General features: G+C 47.5%; 1 protein-coding gene across 2 annotated transcripts in view; it reads left to right on the top strand.

The window, feature by feature from the left end:
- The window catches only part of LOC140398453 (neurabin-2-like), a 282,584-nt gene that overhangs the window by 189,932 nt on the left and 72,492 nt on the right, over positions 1-20,160 (top strand). For both annotated transcript variants that reach the window (XM_072487146.1, XM_072487147.1), the window contains one exon: positions 15,689-15,824. In XM_072487146.1, coding sequence (XP_072343247.1) covers positions 15,689-15,824 — 136 coding nt within the window. The remainder of the gene's footprint in view (positions 1-15,688; positions 15,825-20,160) is intronic.

Here is a 20,160-nt window from a genome sequence, read left to right as displayed (position 1 = left end):
GGGCCCATCTTGACACTGCCCCAGCTTACAATGCTGACGGAGTTACCGCCATATTTTCAAAATGTAGACGACCACCAGGTTCGAAGAATATTTCCCAGAGCAAACAACAGAGACGCCGTCACAAGCGCCTCCAAGCCTGACTCCACCCGCACCCAAGTAACCTCCAGATCATCACACCACCCCACCACCTTCTCATCATTGGCCTCCCTTTAATAAAACATTCGGCAGCGCCAGCCCTCCTGCCTGCCTATCCGTCTGTAGGACCCCCTTCCGAATCCGAGGCGTTCTCCCCGCCCATATGAAACCCATTGTGAGCTGTTCCATCCCACGGAAAAAATACTTAGGCATTGAAATAAAAACATGAATTGCGGCAAGGTATTCATCTTGATGGATTGAACCCGAACCGCCAGCGACAACAGAAGGCTGTCCCACCTCTGTAAATCTGCCTTGGCCCTGTCGTCAAGCTAATGGGGTCCTTATCCTTCTTCAGGAGGAGGGAGATGGACGCATGCCCCAACGTCTCCAGGAGAGAACCCTGCACCAGTGAATTGTCAAGCATCCCCAACACCCAACAGGGCCAATTGTTCCGCAAACTTCTTCTAAAATTCTCCCAGGAACCCGTCTGGCCCTGGCGACTTCCTCGTCTGCATCTTCCCTGCTCCAGCCCAGCACCGCCTCCAACTCCTTCCGCAATTCCTCCCACCCCTGTGGGAATTCCAAACCTTCTAAGAACTCTGCCATCCTCTGCTCATGTGACGGCGGCTCCGACTTATAAAGCCCCTCATGGAAAGTCCAAAATACCCCTTTCATCTTTTCTAGGGCGGAGACCGACCTACCAACTGGCCCCAACTCCTGCACAATCTCTCTAGCGGCCTCCTGTCGCCATAACTGATGAGCAAACAGGTGACTAGCCTTCTCCCCATATTCTTGCACTGCCTCCTTTAAGCGCCGCAGCTAGTGCACCGCCCGTCCCATGAACAACAGGCCAAAGTGTATTTGCAGCTTCTTCCTCCGTGCCCATAACTCTGGGGTTGGGTCACTCACATACAGTGATAACAGTCCCACATCCAATCTTCATCCTGTGCACTCTGCCCGACCCATCTTTGACCCATATTCGAGGCATACATATTCACCAACACCACAGCCTTTCCCTCCAGTGTACCTGTAACCATCACGTAATGACCCCTCTGATCAGCCAGAATCGTCCTTGCTTGAAAATGAACCCTCTTGTTGACCAGAATCACCACCCGAACCCTCCTGACCCACTTCCCCCACCAACATTGCCCAACAACATTAACAAGCTTCTCTTCCCTCCCAAGAAATATCAATCTGCCCTTCTTACAGCCCTAACCCCCAAAAGAACAAAAATAGAACAAAAAGAGGCTTGAGTACACTGCACAAATAACCCCCTTCAGACACAGCGTTGTAAACAGTCCTTCTCAGACCGGTCCCAGCTTCTTCGCTCTGATGAGGCCTCCGCCAGCTCCGGCGTCTCGAAGAAATAATCTTTGACGTTCATTGTAACCTGTAGTCACGCCGGGTACACCATCCCGAACCGCAAATCCTTGCTGTAAAACGCCGCCTTCGCCTTATTGAAAGCCCCACGTCGCTTCGCCAGCTCAGTCCTGTTGTCCTGATTTATTGTACCTTGTGCCTGTTTGCCCATTCCAAGATCCTCTCCTTCCTTTGGTAGCTGTGGAAGCGGATAATCAGCACTCGCGCGGCCTTCCCTTCTGCTGGAGAGCCCGATGAGTTTTATCTAACTCCGGAGGCGAGAACAACCCGTCCCGTCTCGCCGGCTGAGAGAACATCTCTGAAAAATACTCGGTCGACTTCGAGCCCTCCACTCCCTCTAGCAGCCCCACCAACCTGAGGTTCAACCGCCTCGACCTGCTCGCGAAATCCTCCACTTTTAACCTCCGGTCTTAATTGCTCTCCACCACGAGCAGCAACTCCACCTCCAGCGCGGCAAACCGATCCTTATGCAGCGACAAGGCCTCCTCCACACTCTTCAACCTCTCACCTCGCACTTTCACCACAATCAAGGTCTTGACAAGCTGTTTGTGAATTGGGCAATGGCTTTAAATGATTCCTTTATCTCCTTGCCTTGCCACTCGAACTGTCTATCCATCTATTTGCCAAATTTTACCAGTTCCTGCACCATCACCACAGCCAGCAGGTTTAATGTAATGGGCACGTCCGCCATCTTTATTCCTTCAAATGCTTTTGGCACTCTACCCTCCTGAGCTTTCTTCACATTGGGCTTCTTTGTTGACTTTTTTGACATGCTTCCATCGGGCGGAAGTCCACCAGATCAACTAACTGGGTTTGGACACCAAAATTCCCCCAAAAAGCCCGGGAGCCATGTTTTGTTCACTTGCTTGTACAGTATTTCATCGGAAGTCTCCTTTCTGGGACATTTTGGCACGGCACAACATTTTTACCCCAAGATTATTTCAGGAATTTGGCTAAAGAGAGTGCATGCTGTGCTATTCTATTGGGCACCATGTGGGAATCATTGGGAAAAAGGAGTGTTTGATCATGGATATCTTGCTGGGGGTCACTCAGAACTGCAGGAGGAATTGGAAGAACAGATGATGCCAAGCAGAACAGCTGCTGCTCCAACAGGAGGAAGCGTTCTTAGCAGGAAGCACTTCCTACATCAGGGGCTAGTTTAGCACACTGGGCTAAATAACTGGCTTTTAAAGCAGACCAACGCAGGCCAGCGCCGGAATGTGGTGACTAGGGGATTTTCACAGTAACTTCATTTGAAGCCTACTTCTGACAATAAGCGATTTTCATTTCACATAGGGAATGGAATTCTCCCATCCCACTAATGGCGGGCAGGAGTGAAGAATCTAGCAGGTGCCAAAAAGCTTCACCCACCCCTCTGTCCACAGCTTCACCCACCCCTCTCTCCGCAACCTCACCCACCCCTCTCTCCACAGCCTCACCCACCCCTCTGTCCTCAGCTTCACCCACCCCTCTGTCCGCAGCCTCACCCACCCCTCTGTCCGCAGCTTCACCCACCCCTCTGTCCGCAGCTTCACCCACCCCTCTCTCCGCAACCTCACCCACCCCTCTGTCCGCAGCCTCACCCACCCCTCGGTCCGCAGCTTCACCCACCCCTCTGTCCGCAGCTTCACCCACTCCTCTCTCCGCAGCTTCACCCACCCCTCTCTCCGCAGCTTCACCCACCCCTCTCTCCGCAGCTTCACCCACCCCTCTGTCCGCAGCTTCACCCACACTTCTGTCTACAGCTTCACCCAACCCTCTGTCCACAGCTTCACCCACCCCTCTCTCCGCAGCTTCACCCACCCCTCTGTCCGCAGCTTCACCCACCCCTCTGTCCGCAGCTTCACCCACACTTCTGTCCACAGCTTCACCCAACCCTCTGTCCACAGCTTCACCCACCCCTCTGTCCGCAGCTTCACCCACCCCTCTCTCCGCAGCTTCACCCACCCCTCTCTCCGCAGCTTCACTCACCCCTTTGTCCGCAGCTTCACCCACCCCTCTGTCCACAGCTTCACCCACCCCTCTGTCCGCAGCTTCACCCACCCCTCTCTCCGCAGCTTCACCCACCCCTCTGTCCGCAGCTTCACCCACCCCTCTGTCCACAACTTCACCCACCCCTCTGTCCGCAGCCTCACCCAACCCTCTCTCCGCAGCTTCACCCACCCCTCTGTCCGCAGCTTCACCCACCCCTCTGTCCACAGCTTCACCCACCCCTCGCTCCGCGGCTTCACCCACCCCTCTGTCCGCAGCTTTGCCCACCCCTCTGTCCGCAGCTTCACCCACCCCTCTGTCCGCAGCTTCACCCACCCCTCTGTCCACAGCTTCACCCACCCCTCTGTCCGCAGCCTCACCCACCCCTCTGTCCACAGCTTCACCCACCCCTCTCTCCGCAGCTTCACCCACCCCTCCGCAGCTTCACCCACCCCTCTCGCCGCAGCTTCACCCACCCCTCTGTCCGCAGCTTCACCCACCCCTCTGTCCACACCTTCGCCCACCCCTCTGTCCACACCTTCGCCCACCCCTCTGTCCACACCTTCGCCCACCCCTCTGTCCACACCTTCACCCACCCCTCTGTCCACACCTTCCCCCACCCCTCTCTCCGCAGCTTCACCCACCCCTCCATCCGCAGTTTCACCCACCCCTCTGTCCACAGCTTCACCCACCCCTCTGTCCGCAGCTTCACCCACCCCTCTGTCCACACCTTCGCCCACCCCTCTGTCCACACCTTCGCCCACCCCTCTGTCCGCAGCTTCACCCACCCCTCTCTCCACTCTTCACCCACCCCTCTCTCCGCAGCGTCACCCACCCCTCTGTCCGCAGCTTCACCCACCCCTCTGTCCACTCTTCACCCACCCCTCCGCAGCTTCACCCACCCAGTGTTGGAAGTGTTGGCACTCAGAAAACAACATAGCTTTGCCCTTGATCCCAAAACCTCACATTGTTCCATTGCTTATTATAGCAATGCACAGGAAAGCCCAAAGGACCAGTGGTGCAATTAATAGCAAAGCAGTTCAGGCCTAAGAATGCTTTAGATTGAAAACAGTTTTGGACGAAAAGCTGCATTTCAGGAGAAACAAAAAGCAGTTTATGAAAAAAATGGCACATTGCCCAAGAAATTACTTTATTTGTCCTTTTAATTATAACTGAAATTAAAGTATAGTAACTGAGTAATGATTCACTTCTAGTCATTACCTGAAGTTTGAGTTACATAGCTAATCACCTTCGCTGAACTCAGTTCAGGGACGGGACTTGTTACAACAACAACAGCAGCAATAACATTCCCTCTGGCAAAGGTGCTATGTAAATGTGTGTAATCGGAACAGAATTGGTGCTGAGCCAAAGCAGCTTCATGAAGGGGGGGGGGGGGGGGGGGGGGGACTGCTGCTTAGTTTGGATTAGAGATGGATTTTAATGTAGAAAAGGAGGAGGTGGAGAGGTACAGAGGGAAAATATTCCTCCTTATGATGATTATCTTTCTGGGAGCCCACCCTGCCTATGGGATGGCCCAGAACCAGGGGAATGGGTTGAGGTTAGGCCAGCTTCAGCGAGGAGCCTCTGATGCAAAAGAAAAGGTTAACATTAGTAAGATGCAGGGAGGGGTGAGGCAGAAGGGGTTATAGAGCCAGAGGAATAAAGAATTCTGTGGGGCCGAAGGAAGGGACAGTGACGGGGGCCGATGAGGCCAGCCAGGGTTTTCAACAAATCCATGGATATTTTACATTGGAACCATTGAGAGTCCGAGCCTAAAACACCGCCCTGGTTACAGCCTCATAGCTCGGGCTGGAACCATGCCAGAAAATGTGGAAAAGCTCTGGCAGTGAAGCTTTCTGCTGATTCATTATCCCAACTCTCCCATACCCGATGGGGAGCCACCAAGCACATGTCGCGGTGAGGGCAAGAGGGAGGACATGTCCATTCCTTGGTAAAGTATTCAGAGCATAAAAACAGCAGCTGAAAATCTGTGTAAGATATGGGAAGGGGGGGCGGAGAGTGACGGGATAGCTTATCAAAGTCGTCACCCAAAATAGTGCATTCAATATTGTACAGTTCCAGAGTCGTATGCAGTGGCAGTCACTCCCAGTGTGGTGGTTTACTTATGAAAAATCTTGCACAACAATATTTTCTAATTTAAAGTTTTAAAAATTAAATTTAGAGTACCCAATTCATTTTTACCAATTAAGCGGCAATTTAGCGTGGCCAATCCACCTACCTACACATCTTTGGGTTGTTGGGGGCGAAACCCACGCAAACAGGGGGAGAATGTGCAAACTCCACACGGACAGTGACCCAGGGCCAGGATCGAACCTGGGATCGGCGCCGTGAGGCAGAGTGCTAACCACTGCACCACCGTGATGCCCCCTAATTTAAAGTTAATATCAACATTAAAACAACCATAAGACGTAGAAGCAAAAGTAGGCCATTCGGCCCATTGAGTCTTCTCTACCATTCAATGAGATCATGACTGGCCTGATATGATAATCCTCAACTCCACTTTCCCGCCTTATCCCCATTATCCTTGATTCCCTTACTGATTAAAAATCTGTCGACCTCAGCCTCGAACATAGTTAACGACCCATCCTCTGCGGTAAAGAATTTCACAGATTCACTAACCTCTGAGAGAAGGAATTCCTCCTCATTGCTGTCTGAAATGGGTGCCCCCTTACTCTGAGATTGTGCCCTCTGGTCCCAGACTCTCCCACCAGGGCCTCACACGAAAGTTTGCAGTAACTGGTGAAATAATTGTTTATTTTTAATTGGCTGACGCTTCTAAATTCACGCCTCAGTCCAAATAAAAATCCAATCCGTGACAAACATTGCACAGGAAGAAGCGTTATAGAATAATACGCTTCATAAAATTCACGTGAAAAAATTAGTTTTGTCCTACTTTTCAAACCTTTTGATTTTCTAGCTTTCTGCAGATTGATCATGCCCATATGTTTTAACCACTATGCATAGCTTTTGGAAGTGCCAAAGTATTGAGACAACAGATTGTCAAACTGTCAAAATGTAGATAGTCATCAGCAGTGCCAAGGCTATACTTTAGCACACCATAATGTGAAAAGCAACAAAGCAACTCACCCATACAGTTGGCACTTTTCCAGCAACACACTGCAGTAAAGTTTGCTTCTTGCCGAATATGACTTTTTAAAATACTATCTAAAATGGATTCCTATATCTCAAATTAGCCCACCTAGAATAACCAGAGAATCATAGAACAGTTACAATACAGAAAGGGCCATTCAGCCTTTCATGTGCTTTGTTGACTCTCTGCGACTGTCCCACTACCCCGCCATTTCCCTGTGGCCTTGCAATTTACTTTTTTTCTTTTCAGATGATTATCCAATTCTCTTTTGAAAGTCTTGATAAATGTGCCCCACCACACACTCACGCGGCGCATTCCAGATCCTAAACACTCACCGCGTAAAAAATCTTTTCCTCATGTCCCCATTACTTCTTCGGTCAATCACCAGATCTATTCTGAATCTCTCCCATTTAGTATGGTGGTACTGCCATACAACACGATGGAGGGACTCTTCATCTCCATGAGGACTGTGCTGTGGTTACTCCTACCGACGCTGTCATGGACAGATGCATCTGCGGCAGGCATGTTGGTGAGGATGAGGTCCAGCACGTTTTTCCCTCTTGTTGCTTCCCTCGCCACCTGCTGCAGTCCCAGCTATGTCCTTTTGGACCCGGCCAGCTCAGTCTGTGGTGGTACTACTGAGCCACTCTTGGTGAAGGACATTGATATCCCCCACCCAGAGTACTCTCTGCCCTTACCACCCTCAGTGCTTCCTCCAAGTGGTGTTCAACGTGGAGGAGCACTGATTCATCAGCTGAGGATAGGGTGTTGCGTGGTAATCAGCAGGAGATTTCCTTGCCCATGTTTGACCTGGTGCCATGAGACTTCATCAGATTCAGAGTCGATGTTGAGGGCTCCCAGGGAAACTCCATCTCAACTGTATACCACTGTGCCACCACCACCTCTGTTGGATCTGTCCTGCCGGTGAGACTGGACATATCCAGGGATAGTGATGGTGGTGTCTGGGGACATTATCTGGGGCTAATTTCTCTTCTGAAAAATCAGGCCCTACATTTTAGACTGTCTCCTCGTCCCCAACCAGCAGATGTAGCTTCTCTATCCCTACCCAATCAGTTGTTGGATAATAATCTTCCACGTTATGAACAAGAAACAGTAATCTATTTCCAGAATATCACAGTAGTGGAGGGGGCCCTCTCTCGGACGGACAATCAGGGTCATTAGTCCTATTTCCAATCCATGCTGTCTCTGACTATGTTGTCTTCCTTGCTGGAAGTACAATGTTGTGCAATTACCCCTGGAAAAATTGCATCCAACCTCATATAATTAATATAGCTGTGAACGTCCTTCTCTGGTTCTGTCTGGTCGTGCTCAGGACAGAAGCAGAAGGAAGGAAAACAAGAGGACTTTTTCCGTAATCAATCAACTTAATTCAATTCTCAACCATACAATATCAGAGAAATATACTGACATTAATTAATTCCATTCATGCATGTGACCGTGTGAGAGCTTTATTCATGCAATGTACACTTAAAATTTCAAGACGTTTCCAGTTACAGCTAAGGACAGTGAAGCATCTTTTACTGCTTTGTAGCAATAAGCTATTCATCTCAAGATTGTGATTATATTTCCTGGGGAAGAATAAAAATATCATTTAAATAAACGCTGTTCTCAATGAGCAATTACCTTTCCACTTATTTATTATTAAAGCCCGACAACATCTGAATAAAACGTCTGTCGTGGTTCTGTCTCAGCATTGTTGTGGCTAAAAATATGAACTGTAAATAATTGATGGGAAGTTGTTCAATGAATGTGGAGGCAAACACGCCTGTGGTTCCCGAAAGCAAGTGGCAAGAAGTTTCAGTTCATCTTCTTGACTGGTTGATTGTTTGCTACATTCACTCCCAGTTTGCAGCCTTTAAAGTGACTGAGTAACTTCACTCCATAGTGAACACATAGCCACTATCGTGCTCTCTTAGGGCCAGCTGTCACCATATATGTTGAGAGGCTCGTTGTGAACCTCGAAGGATCTGTCTCTAATCAACCTACGCTAAGCAAGGTAATAAGACTGATTGGGTCCTGGTTGGACAAAATTACATGAAGTTGATTACTGGCAACCACTACAGAGAGCTCTGTGCAGGCCTTGATCTAGCCTGGGTCCTAACTGTTACACAGATGGATTACTTCACGGTATGCCTGACTCGTAAGGTGTCCGTGGAATCCTGCTGATACAGATGCAGACAGTAGTGAACATCTGCAGTAATGATCACAGGCAATCGTGAACATCTAGCAGGGATGTTTTTAGTCTCCTTTTATTCTCCAGCCTTACACAAGCTGATTTCTTAGTAGTGCCACAGTGTAGCTTCTTAAAGATACATGTGATTGCCACATCTGGAAGCTCCCAGACTGTCTATCGCCCAAAACATATGGCACAGGGTAGCTCAGTGTTGGACAGGAATACCACACAACAGGGGACAGGAGAATCCTGGCAGAAACCAAAGTAACAGTTCTCATCCCTTTGGTAAAGAGATTTAGAGGTGAGCCAGGGAGGAGGGATGCTTCATCTTTCCTTGTGGGGCATTGTTCTTCTTGGCTCAATGCAGCTGTCAAAAAGGAAACAATTCTGCTTACTTAATTGGACCCTAAACTGTACATTGAAAGAGGGATTGCCCTGCATTTTACCAGCTATCCTGTTCAGAACAGTGAGGCTAATACTGGAGCTGTGGAACAACATGTCGGGATATCAGTGGGTGAGATCCATGTCTTTTTGCCTTGTTATTTGCCACGGAGCAGAGTAAATCCCCCTCCCCCTCCTTAGAACATAGAATTTACAGTGCAGAAGGAGGCCATTTGGCCCATTGAGTCTGCACCGGCCTTTGGAAAGAGCACCCGACTCAAGCCCCACACTTCCACCCTATCCCCACCTCACCTTAGAGCAATTTAGTATGGCCAATCCACCAAACCTGCACACCTTTGGACTGTGGGAGGAAACCCACACAGACACGGGGAGAACGTGCAGACTCCACACAGATAGTGACCTAAGCCGGGAATTGAACCTGGGACTATGGCGCTGTGAAGCAGCCGTGCTAACCACTGTGCTCCCATGCTGCCCTTCTGTTGATCTGAATTTTCACTCGGTGTACTCGAATATGCGACATATTGTGGCGACTAGCGAATTTTCACAGTAACTTCATTGCAGTGTTAATGTAAGCCTATTAGTGACACTAATAATGATTATTATAAAATGTCTGTTGCTCTCTTTTTGCTGGCAGTGATGTCTCTGTTGGTCACAGATATTGCAAACAGAAAGATAGCTAAGGTGCAGTCCTGCTAAAATCAGTTCAGATAGGATTCACAGACAATGAAGGTCAGGTTTGGAGCTGAGGTCAAGTGGAAATTCTCATGGCTAATTTTGTACTTAGCAATGTTGTTTATTGGGTGAGTGGAATGCCAGGTGATATGGGCTAGTGAAGGGTTAGGGTCAAGATTTAAATCAGCAGCATGCAAACAGTACAGAAAAGCACATGGCATGTGTGGTATTGCAGTACCCGAGAGGCTGAAGACCATTGGTTAAACCTAGGAGTTTACCATTGGCTGTTTTGTATGGAGCTCCGCCCTGACAGACGGGGTATAAGAACCGGTGCCGTCCCAGCAGCCCTCATTCTGTACCGAAGCTGCTGGGGAACAGTTCTAGTCTATTAAAGCCTTCAGTTATGTTACTACCTCATTTTAATAGTAATTGATCGTGCATCAGCATGCTAGATCCTGAGTATGGCAATCTTCCCAAATGGAAAAACAGTAAAAACGAGAAAATGAGAATGCTGGTCAGAACTGGCCTTGTATTCCTGAAAATGGAACCCAGTAAAATCGGAGAAATAGGAATACTGGTCTGAACTGTTACGAGATCCAATGGATATTAATGGCTGAACCACGTTTGAATGAATTTTCTTCGACTCGTTCCCCAAGATCAAACTTTAGATCAAATGACACCTCATCTACTACGCCCCCCCCCCCCCCCCCCCCGCCCCTTTAACTATGTTCATCTCATCTATTACGATCCCAGATCAGACCCCAACAGTGGCTAGGATACTGGAACGAAACCCCAGGACACAATCTATCCGAATGGGAACAGAGTCCGATAGAGCATAGCTGGGAGCACCGAGAAACACCACGCTATCAAACGGCCATTCGGGTAGATCAGCGGGGAATGTGCGCCCATTTTCTATACTGAGGAGCTCCACTCGCCGGAACTGCACAGTGCAGGGAGAGATCGGGGGTGCCCCGACCTCTCGACCCCCAGTACAATCCCCCCACCCCGGACAAACAAATTAACTCTGCAGACTGAACGCACATTAACTCCCCAGGGACTTTCCCCAGTCAAACCACAGTGCATTAGCTCAGACTGAAAAGCACATTCCTCTGGTCAATTTCACCTTCTGGCCCTGCAAAACAAAATCGTTTTTTAAAAAAACATGACCACTGCAGTCAGGGTGGCACGGAGGTTAGCACTGCTGCTTCACAGCACCAGGGGCCTGGCTTCAATTCCGACCTTGGGTGTCTGTCTGTGTGGCTTTCCTCCGGGTGCTCCGGTTTCCTCCCACAGTCCAAAGATGTGCAGGTTAGGTGAATTTGCCATGCTAAATTGCCCCTTAGTGTCCAACGGTGCAGGTTAGATGGGGTTACAGGGATAGGGCAGGGGAGTGCGTCCAGGTAGGGTGCTCTTTCAGTGAGTCGGTGCCAACCCGAATAGGCCGAGTGACCTCCTTCGGCATTGTAGGAATTCTATGGTTCTATAACCCCAGGCTTTTAACCCGTCAATTGCCCCACTATTTAGAAACCAATATTCCTAAAATCCTCCATTCCTCACACGCCAGATTTTTATTCTTTGCTTATAGGATGTGGGTGCTGCTGACTGGGCCAGAGTTTATTTCCCATCCCTAATTGCTCTTGAGAAGGTGATGGGGAGCTGCTTTCTTGAATCGCTGTTGCCCACATCATGTAGATACACCCACTGTGCTTTTAGGGAGGGAGTTCCAGGATTTTAACCCGGTGAGAGTGAAGGGATGGCAACTTAGTTCCGAACCAGGATATGCATGGTTTGTTGGGGAACCTGCAGATGGTGGTGTTCCAATGTATCTGCTGCCCTTATGGTGGTAGAGGTCACAGGTCTATATCTTGTAGATGGTATCTCCGCACTGTGAACTTCTCTGACTCCAAGCACATTTACATTACAACCTGCAAGACAGCTCCCCAGCGCCACCAATCCCTGGGATTTCTTGCAATAATAGGATTAGACTGTCCCAGAGCAGCTACAACTTTCCCTCCATGGTGTTAACGTCTTGCAGTCAGTTGGTGAGAGAAGACCAGAAGTCAATCTTCACTCAGTTTTAAATTTATTCATAAAGTGAGACATGGGCGGAGTGATGGAACAATGATTACCCCCCCAAACCGTCTGCATGGATTTCCTCCGGGTGCTCCAGTTTCCTCCCATAGTCCAAAAAGATGTGCAGGATAGGTGGATTGGCCATGATCAATGCATGGTGCCATGGGGATAGGGTTCACACTTGTGAAACAACTGTGTGATTTGCTCGGCCTCTTCCAAGGACACTCTACCCTATAATGTGAACTGGAGTCCTGGGGTGGTGACTTTTCAGTCTGAACTGTTCAGCGCACCAGGAGGGGGACCAGAAGCTTTCGGCCCTTCGTCTCATCCAAAGGTGGGCCTCAGGCCTCATCAGTAATTTTGAGTTTGAGCAGCACTGTCAGAGACAGCACACCAATTTATCTGAGACCAATAAGGGTCAATTGCTCTGCACAGCACTGACCAATTGAGGAGAGAGGTACTAAAGCATATGCAAATTGTCTAATGATTGTTTCAGGCTGACACTAAAGACGCTTTGAGTCTGCACGTTCTCTCCCTATCTGCGTGGGTTTCCTCCCACAAGTCCCGAAAGACATGCTTGTTAGGTGAATTGGACATTCTGAATTCTCCCTCAGTGTCCCCGAACAGGTGCCGGAGTGTGGCGACTAGGGGATTTTCACAGTAACTTCATTGCGGTGTTAATGTAAGCTTACTTGTGGCACTAATAAAGATTATTCTGCACTGTAGGGATTCTATGATTACATGACTTATCACTATTGCTTCCTACATCAAACACCACTTTGAATTTTTCTAGCTTGCCTTGTTGCCCAGATCTGCAGATATTTCTGCAGATAGGCCAGTTGTTCCTTGGGTAGACTGTAAAATCTATTTGCTGCAGAGGGGAACAGGTTATTGTAAGATCTACACAGATTTTCTTGCACCCAGTCCTGATGCTACTGTGCCTGGTTTTTATTTTTTATAAATCCAATGTTTTTGTGAAAGCAAATTCTGATGGTAGCAAAACTGCTGAACCGTTTGTCTGTATAATCCCTATGTTTATAAAGTGAAGTAATAAAACAAACAGAAAAATGTGACGAGATAATGGCCGTTCTGTTACTGAAATCTTTGCTTAGGGCAAAGCATCTGATGAACCGCAAGTTCATTCCCTGTACGTTTTGCTTAGTTTGGTTTGTGAGGTATTATTGATTAGATAAAGGAAGCACTGCTCACTGCACGGACACCCCCTTAAGAAACGTTTACTCATGTGTACTTTGCGCTCTTCGAATTAATATGTTTTCCTCTCCATTTCTGCCCCAGTGGAGATGATCATCCGTGCACTGTCACTTCCTGCTGCCTGAGCAGGTGGTCGGGTGTGAGATACAGGCTCCAGTCAGTGTCTCTCACAGTCAGCTGGCAGATCTCAGGCTTTATGCCAAGTAATTGATATGTTCTAACAGCCTGACTCTCTTCCCAAGGAGGAACGCCGTGTTGCTGTGAGATGGCCCAGCTCAGAACTGCTAGATTTTCGCACACCAATGTCAGTGGGAGGGTGGTGAAATGCGCATCAGGATACTGTAGAATGGCACGCATGGCATTGGTCATCAAGTGTTAAACCACCATCATACTGTGCGGAAGCCAAAAACCCGAGGTGGACGGAGATGTTTGTGGCTTCTAAAGAAAACAGTTGTTGTTGGCGCCATAGTCATAGCTCAGGAGTTACTGCATGTAATATTGAAACGCGTTTGAGTGAAATCACTTTGCAGTATCAATGCTGTTAAATTTTAATGTTAAAGTAGAAAGGCCATTTCTTGGAATTGCATTAACCAATAATTAATAACTTACTGTAATTTTCGGGCTCGAAGCATTAGTGCAGCCATCAAGGTTTGGGATACTTGTTATGTTAAAGCAACGTCTGCATGAATGTGTTTAAACCAGTATAGTTTTGAATCCCTTTGTCATTTGGAATTGTTAGCTAGGCCAAAAGGAGCCAATTATTAAGCAGTCATGTAGGCAAAGCCACACACAAAGAAGGAGGAGAACGCAGAGCGCACTTCAGGGGCTGTGGCTTATGTTGCGTCATGGAAATTCAGCCTGCTCAATTTCTGCCAGCGACATGTCTGTCTGATGAAGTAATTGTGCAGAAAATTGAAAGTGCATTGTTACATGTTCAATGTTTGGAAAAGGAGACAGGTTTGTATGTCAAATTGAGGGTGCAAATGAATAGCTGGTCACTTGGTGTCAAACACCTCCTGGTAGGTGATACTTCATATCAGGCACCACTCCTGACAGAAATCTGCAATGTTTGAAAATCCATGCTAACATTAGGCAGTGTTGCAGTCCATCAGGTTATTACAAGGCTGAGGAGGGTTTGCTGGAAAAGATTAGAAGGGTGTGTGTACACAGTAAAGTTATCCTTTTCAATCAGCCCAGTACAAATTGGTCAACCTCAACAACAACATACAAGAAATGGATATCCTGGCACTAACCACACAGAATGGTCAGGTTTAACCTGATCTAGGACCGAATTATATCCTAGACAGGGAAACATATTTCTAATCTTAACGGCTAAACTTAAATTATTCAGCAAAAACCTAAATCAAATATCTTGGAGGAGGATATTTTGTCATTATTTTAGTCAAAGACTTTGTGTATTTGGACTTCCAAAAGCTATTAAATTTTTTGTTTCTTTTATTTATTTGTTCATGGGATGCGGGCATCGCAGGCTTGACCAGCATTTATTGCCCATCCCCAGGTGCCTTTGAGAATGTGAGGTAGTGCTACCTTCTTGAACTGCTGCAGCCCATGTGGTGTAGGATTGTTAGGAAGGGAGTTTGAAGATTTTGACCCAGCCACAGTGAGGGAATGGCGATATAGCTTCCAGTTAGGGTGGTGTGTGTGGCTTGGAGGGGAACTTCCACGTGGCGGTGTTCCCATGTATCTGCTGCCCCTGTCCTTCTAGGAGGTACCTAACACCACAGGGACTACAGCAGTTCAAGGAGGCAGCTCACCATCCCCTTCTCAAGGGCATTTAACGATGGACAATAAAATGCTGGCCTAGCCAACGACGCCCCGTCACATTAAATAACCTTTAAAAAGAAATACAATAGAAACAATGGAACTTACAGACAACGGTTTTGTCAATCGAATCTTCAGTGGTCCATTTATAACTATTTAAATTCCTGTATTGACGGGAATAGCAAGCTCCAAGGTTTCCATGTTGGTCTATCAGTTTGCAGTTTGGAAGGGCCAGCAACTTAAAAGCGATATTGGAAGCTCTTGCGTTTTCTTACAGTATTTGGTGTAAACCCTTCTATAATAAAGAAGAAATATGCTGGAAATTCCCAGGAGGTCTGGCAATATCGTGCAGAGAGAAGTTGGGTTAATGTTTCATCTGATGAAAGGGCATGGAAACATGAACTGTATTTTTATCGCTTGGGTTGCGGGGGATAGCGTAAAAATGAGGGCTTAAGTGGGTTGGTGCAGACTCAATGGGCCGAATGGCCTCTTTCCACACTGTATGTTCTATGGTCTATATCATGCTGAGCATTTCCAGTGTTTTCTGTTTGTTACCGCAGGTTTCTGGCATCAACATTATTTTGGTTTTGTGCTGGTTGCTAAGCCTTTCTATGTTCCATTTGTCTTTTTGAGAAGCGTTAATCATATGAAACTGGTTTAGTTAGAAACATAACTGGCTCCCAAGAGTCAGATCGGTAATCTGGGCGAAGGCATTGCAAATGAAAAATATTTACCAAAAATGGCATCGATTTTAGGTTTTTGATCGGACGGGAGAAACCTGGAGAAACCAGTGAAGTGGCCCAGCTGATTCGCCAAACCCTGGAACAGGAGCGACGGCAGAGGGAAATGATGGAACAACATTATGGGCAATATGTCGATGATGACGAGGAGGTAGGGAATCTCTAAACGTAATAAACATACCTTTACAGGATCATTTTCAGCACTCATTTTATTGGTACTCCAACTTGCACAGCATACCGTGCGGAGGAAATAAAAATTTTCGTTTTACAACCTCCACACATGGGTTTAGCCCAGCGTGAGAGATTCTCTGTGGGCAGCTGACGTGTGCGCCTGGAGACATTGTCACGGTGTCGCTGTTCAGTCGCAAGGTGTAAAACGTCCCTGGACCTTCCCATTCAGTTTGCCCAGCAACAAAGGCTCGTTTTCGTCAACCATCTTGTCACCAACAGGTTTGGGACAAAGGCCATTCTCCCGATTGGCCACCATTACTTTGGAAGCTTTGCAGAAACTCTAGGAAAAAAACAACATTATATCTATTTGCACCATTTCCTCAGCTTTCCCAAAATCTTCTACTGAAGACATGACGAACAATCAGGAGACCCACTCACGGCCTTTCCTCACCCCCCAATCCCTGACGTTGGGATTTCTCTCCAAACTCTAATCTTTCTCCAGTGGTTGCATTGGTTAAACAGACAGACAATTAGTGCAGCCTACTCGAGATTACGGCTGGAATTCTCCAGCAGTTGGGATTCTCTTTTCGTGCCAGCTGTGCACCCCTGCCCGTAGGTTGTCTGGCGGCGTGGTGTGGCTTCAATGGGAAATCCCATTGACAAGGAGCGGGAGTAGAGAATCCCGCTGCCAGCGAATGGTGCACGGCCACGAAACATGACGCTGGAATACTGCGGATGCTGGAAATCTGAAATAAAAACAGAAAATGCTGGATAAACTCAGCAGGTTTGGCAGCATCTGTGGAGAGAGAGTTAACGTTTCGAGTCCGTGCGACTCTTCGGCAGAACATGAAGAGGAATAGAAATGTGATGAATTATATAGCTGGAGAGGCGGGGCGGGGGGGGGGGGGGGGGGCGGGGGGGAGTAGGTGGGGCAGAATAAAAGGACAGGGATAGGGCGAAGCTAAGGAGAGATTAACAAAGGTGTAATGGATGTAAGATAAAGGGGAGTGTTAGTGGTGCTTTTAAGGACTGAAAAAGGGTTAATAGAGGCAAAAGGTAAGCGAGTAGAATGTATCAATAGGAGAACTGAGGCCAGTGCTCAGTGGGAGCAAACCTGAACAACAAGGGTCAGGTGGCCATGTGGAGGAGGGGTGGGGTGTGGGCAAGCCAAGGGAACCAAAAACCAAAAGAGAGGGATCCAAATGGAGGGAAAAGTTCACAGTTTACCCTCAGGCACACTTGGAATTTCATACCCCCTATATTTCCAGAATTTAAAAAAAATCCTGAGGAATCATTATTCAGTTTTACTTTGCTGAACACACCAGTCAATGTTGTGCAAACACTGGCATCACTCCAGTGTTGAGAATCCAATCTAAGGTCACTTCGTAGTTTTGTGTGGGTGAGGAAACTGTTTCCCCATTGTTCTATCTATCATCACCAAGATCAGAACGAGAACATTGTTATTGCTATGTCGAGGCTCTCTTGCACAGAGCAGTTTAGCAATGACTTACTTCCTATAGAAAAAAGATCCCAGGACAAACCGGTGACATAACAAGAATGACTGATTGCATCATAAAGTGCTACTCTCTTGCTGTGAGAAATCATGGGGACATTCTCCCAGTTGCATGGCCACTTCCTGGGAATCTCCAAGCTTTCATGGAAGAATTCTCAACCATTTATTAAACATTACTTTTGAGATTAATTGACAGTCGGAAGCAACATCAGCCGTGACAGCTGATGTTACAGCTTCTGTGCACGGACCTCTGCCTCCTACGTCTACCTGGACTTTGGACACAGTGTAAAGCAAAAGGGTTTTTGCCGTTGAACAGATCTTGGAACAGGCCGGCGAATTTCCCCCATGCTTTGTGGAAGCCCCCTTTTTGAACACCTCGACCAAATCTCCTCTCAACCTTCTTTTCTCCGAGGAGAGCAGTCCCTATTTCTGCTATCTAGCTGCGCAACTGAAGTTCTTCATCATTGGAACCATTCTCGTGAATCTTTTCTACATTCTTTCTCACGCCTTGACATCTTTAATCTAAAGTGTGGCACCCAGAACTGGATGAAATCTTCCAGTTGAGGCGGAACCAATGTTTTCTACAAGTTCAATGTAACCTCCTTTCTCTTACACTCTATGCCCCTGTGAAGAAAGCCTGGGATGCTGTATGCTTTATTAATCGCTCTCTCAAGCTGCCTTGTCACCTTCAATGATTTATATACAAAGGTTTCTCTTTTCATGCACGCCCTTTAAAATTATACTCTTTATCTTATATTGTCTCTCTTTATTCTTCCTCCCAAAATGAATCACTTCACAATTGCTAGAGTCTTTCAAGCTAAGCTCTACACCTAAGGCATATGGACAGTGCATAACAAGCATAACAAAGACTCTACCAGGCTAATAATCTATCCTACTCAACACCGGGAGTGGGTAAAGATCTTGACTGTCGAGCTCCGATAGGTCAGAAATCAATATTTTTTTGATTTCTATGCTCACACCACACAGTACAAACTCTAGTTCCGCTAGTTGCTGGTTGTGAGCCCTGCATCTTCTTGTGGTTTTGAATTCTATTTAAAAACTCAGAAACTATCTAGTATTAGGAGCCTGTCCGGCGATTAGCTGTGCAGCCTCTTCCTTTTGCAATGCATGTCCAGATGGCATTAGTGAGCACATACCACAAAGATGATTGCAAGCGTTTCCAAAAATATCTTCAGAAATTTCTGGTCCATTATAAGTATCAACGTATTGCCCACAAAAGTCTTTAGATCTTCCTGCAGAGTCCCGTGCCCCTGCTGTAACAAAGTGAAGTTGTTACGTCTAAAAATCATCTTAATTCACACTGGAAGAAAGTGTGAAAGATTAGCCAAAGGACTCACTTTCCTTTAAGCTCTTTGTCAGTCATTGGTAAACTACTGCAGTCCGATTTACAAACATTTGTTAACACGACAATTCTGAATGGTACAAAATACAAATCGCTGACAGCAATGGATAGTTCGATGCGACATCCGTTTGTCACATTCAGCTGACTTTCAACCCCATGAAGTTAAAACTCCTGCATGATTTTCTGTCAGCTTTCATTGACGTCAAACTATCGGCTGTGAACCCAGTAAAAAAAACAGCACTCCGTTTGTTCTCAAAAAGACGGACTAGGGGAAATTGGTCTTGGGCCATTGTGCAAAACGATTGATATCAAATCAGCGCCCATCTTTGCCTCCCGTCCAATTTTCCCCTCCCTTAACTGAAAACAACAGCAGAATTCACAGTGATTACTTTTTTGGATTCGTCGCAGGCAATGAAATTATTCCCACTTTTGGGCCGCGCTTAAATCATTTTGTTTTGAGTTCAACGGCTTTTGAAACTTTGGATTGTAAATCCAGCTTTTAGTCAGTAGCTGTGGTGCGGCTGCATTTTGGTGCCGTATGTGAATCTACATACTGACTCCTGAATATGTTAATTCTGAGATCTGTAGTCTCCCTCATTCTTGGTTTCTCACAATTACCCTGTGGAGATTAAGAATGGAAAACCGGACTTCCGGGTGCAGCGATGACCAGCTAAGTCGCACGTTTCGGCAGCTCCCGGTGGAACGGACTTTTGGGCTCTTAATTGGAGCCCCAACGGCAATTTTAACGGCTAAAAACACTGTGCGGTAAACCAGAAGGGAATCCCCCCCTGGATACGGATGGAAAAAGGAGGGGAAAGTGGCCGGATTGCGGTGGATCCCTTAGAGCAGCGGCAAGGAAGGCAAGCAAAAACCAAGATGGCGTCGGAAGGTGGTAGTTTAACATGGGGCCCTGAACAACAAGAGTTCTTGAAATGCTGTGTGGAAGAACTCAAAAAGGAAATGAAGAAGGAGCTGTTGGCCCCGATATTACAGGCGATCGAAGGGCTAAAGGATGAGCAAAAGACCTAGGAGCGGGAGCTTCGGGTCGTGAAGGCAAAGGCTGCCGAGAATGAGGACGACATACAGGGCCTGGTGGTGAAGACGGAGATGCACGAGGCAAACCATAAACGATGTGTGGAAAGACTGGAGGTGCTGGAGAACAACGCGAGGAGGAATAACTTAAGGATTCTTGGTCTTCCTGAAGGTGCGGAGGGAGCGGACGTCGGGGCATATGTGAGCACGATGCTGCACTCGTTAATGGGAGCGGAGGCCCTGGCGGGTCCGCTGGAGGTGGAGGGAGCATACCGAGTGATGGCGCGAGGACCGAGAGCAGGAGAAATTCCTAGAGCCATAGTGGTGAGATTCCTCCGTTTTAAGGATAGAGAGATGGTCCTTAGATGGGCAAAGAAAACTCGGAGCAGTAAGTGGGAGAATGCGGTG

Source organism: Scyliorhinus torazame, chromosome 21 (genome assembly GCF_047496885.1).
Source record: "Scyliorhinus torazame isolate Kashiwa2021f chromosome 21, sScyTor2.1, whole genome shotgun sequence".
Lineage (NCBI taxonomy): Eukaryota > Metazoa > Chordata > Chondrichthyes > Carcharhiniformes > Scyliorhinidae > Scyliorhinus > Scyliorhinus torazame.
This window is presented reverse-complemented; position numbering and strand designations above follow the sequence as displayed.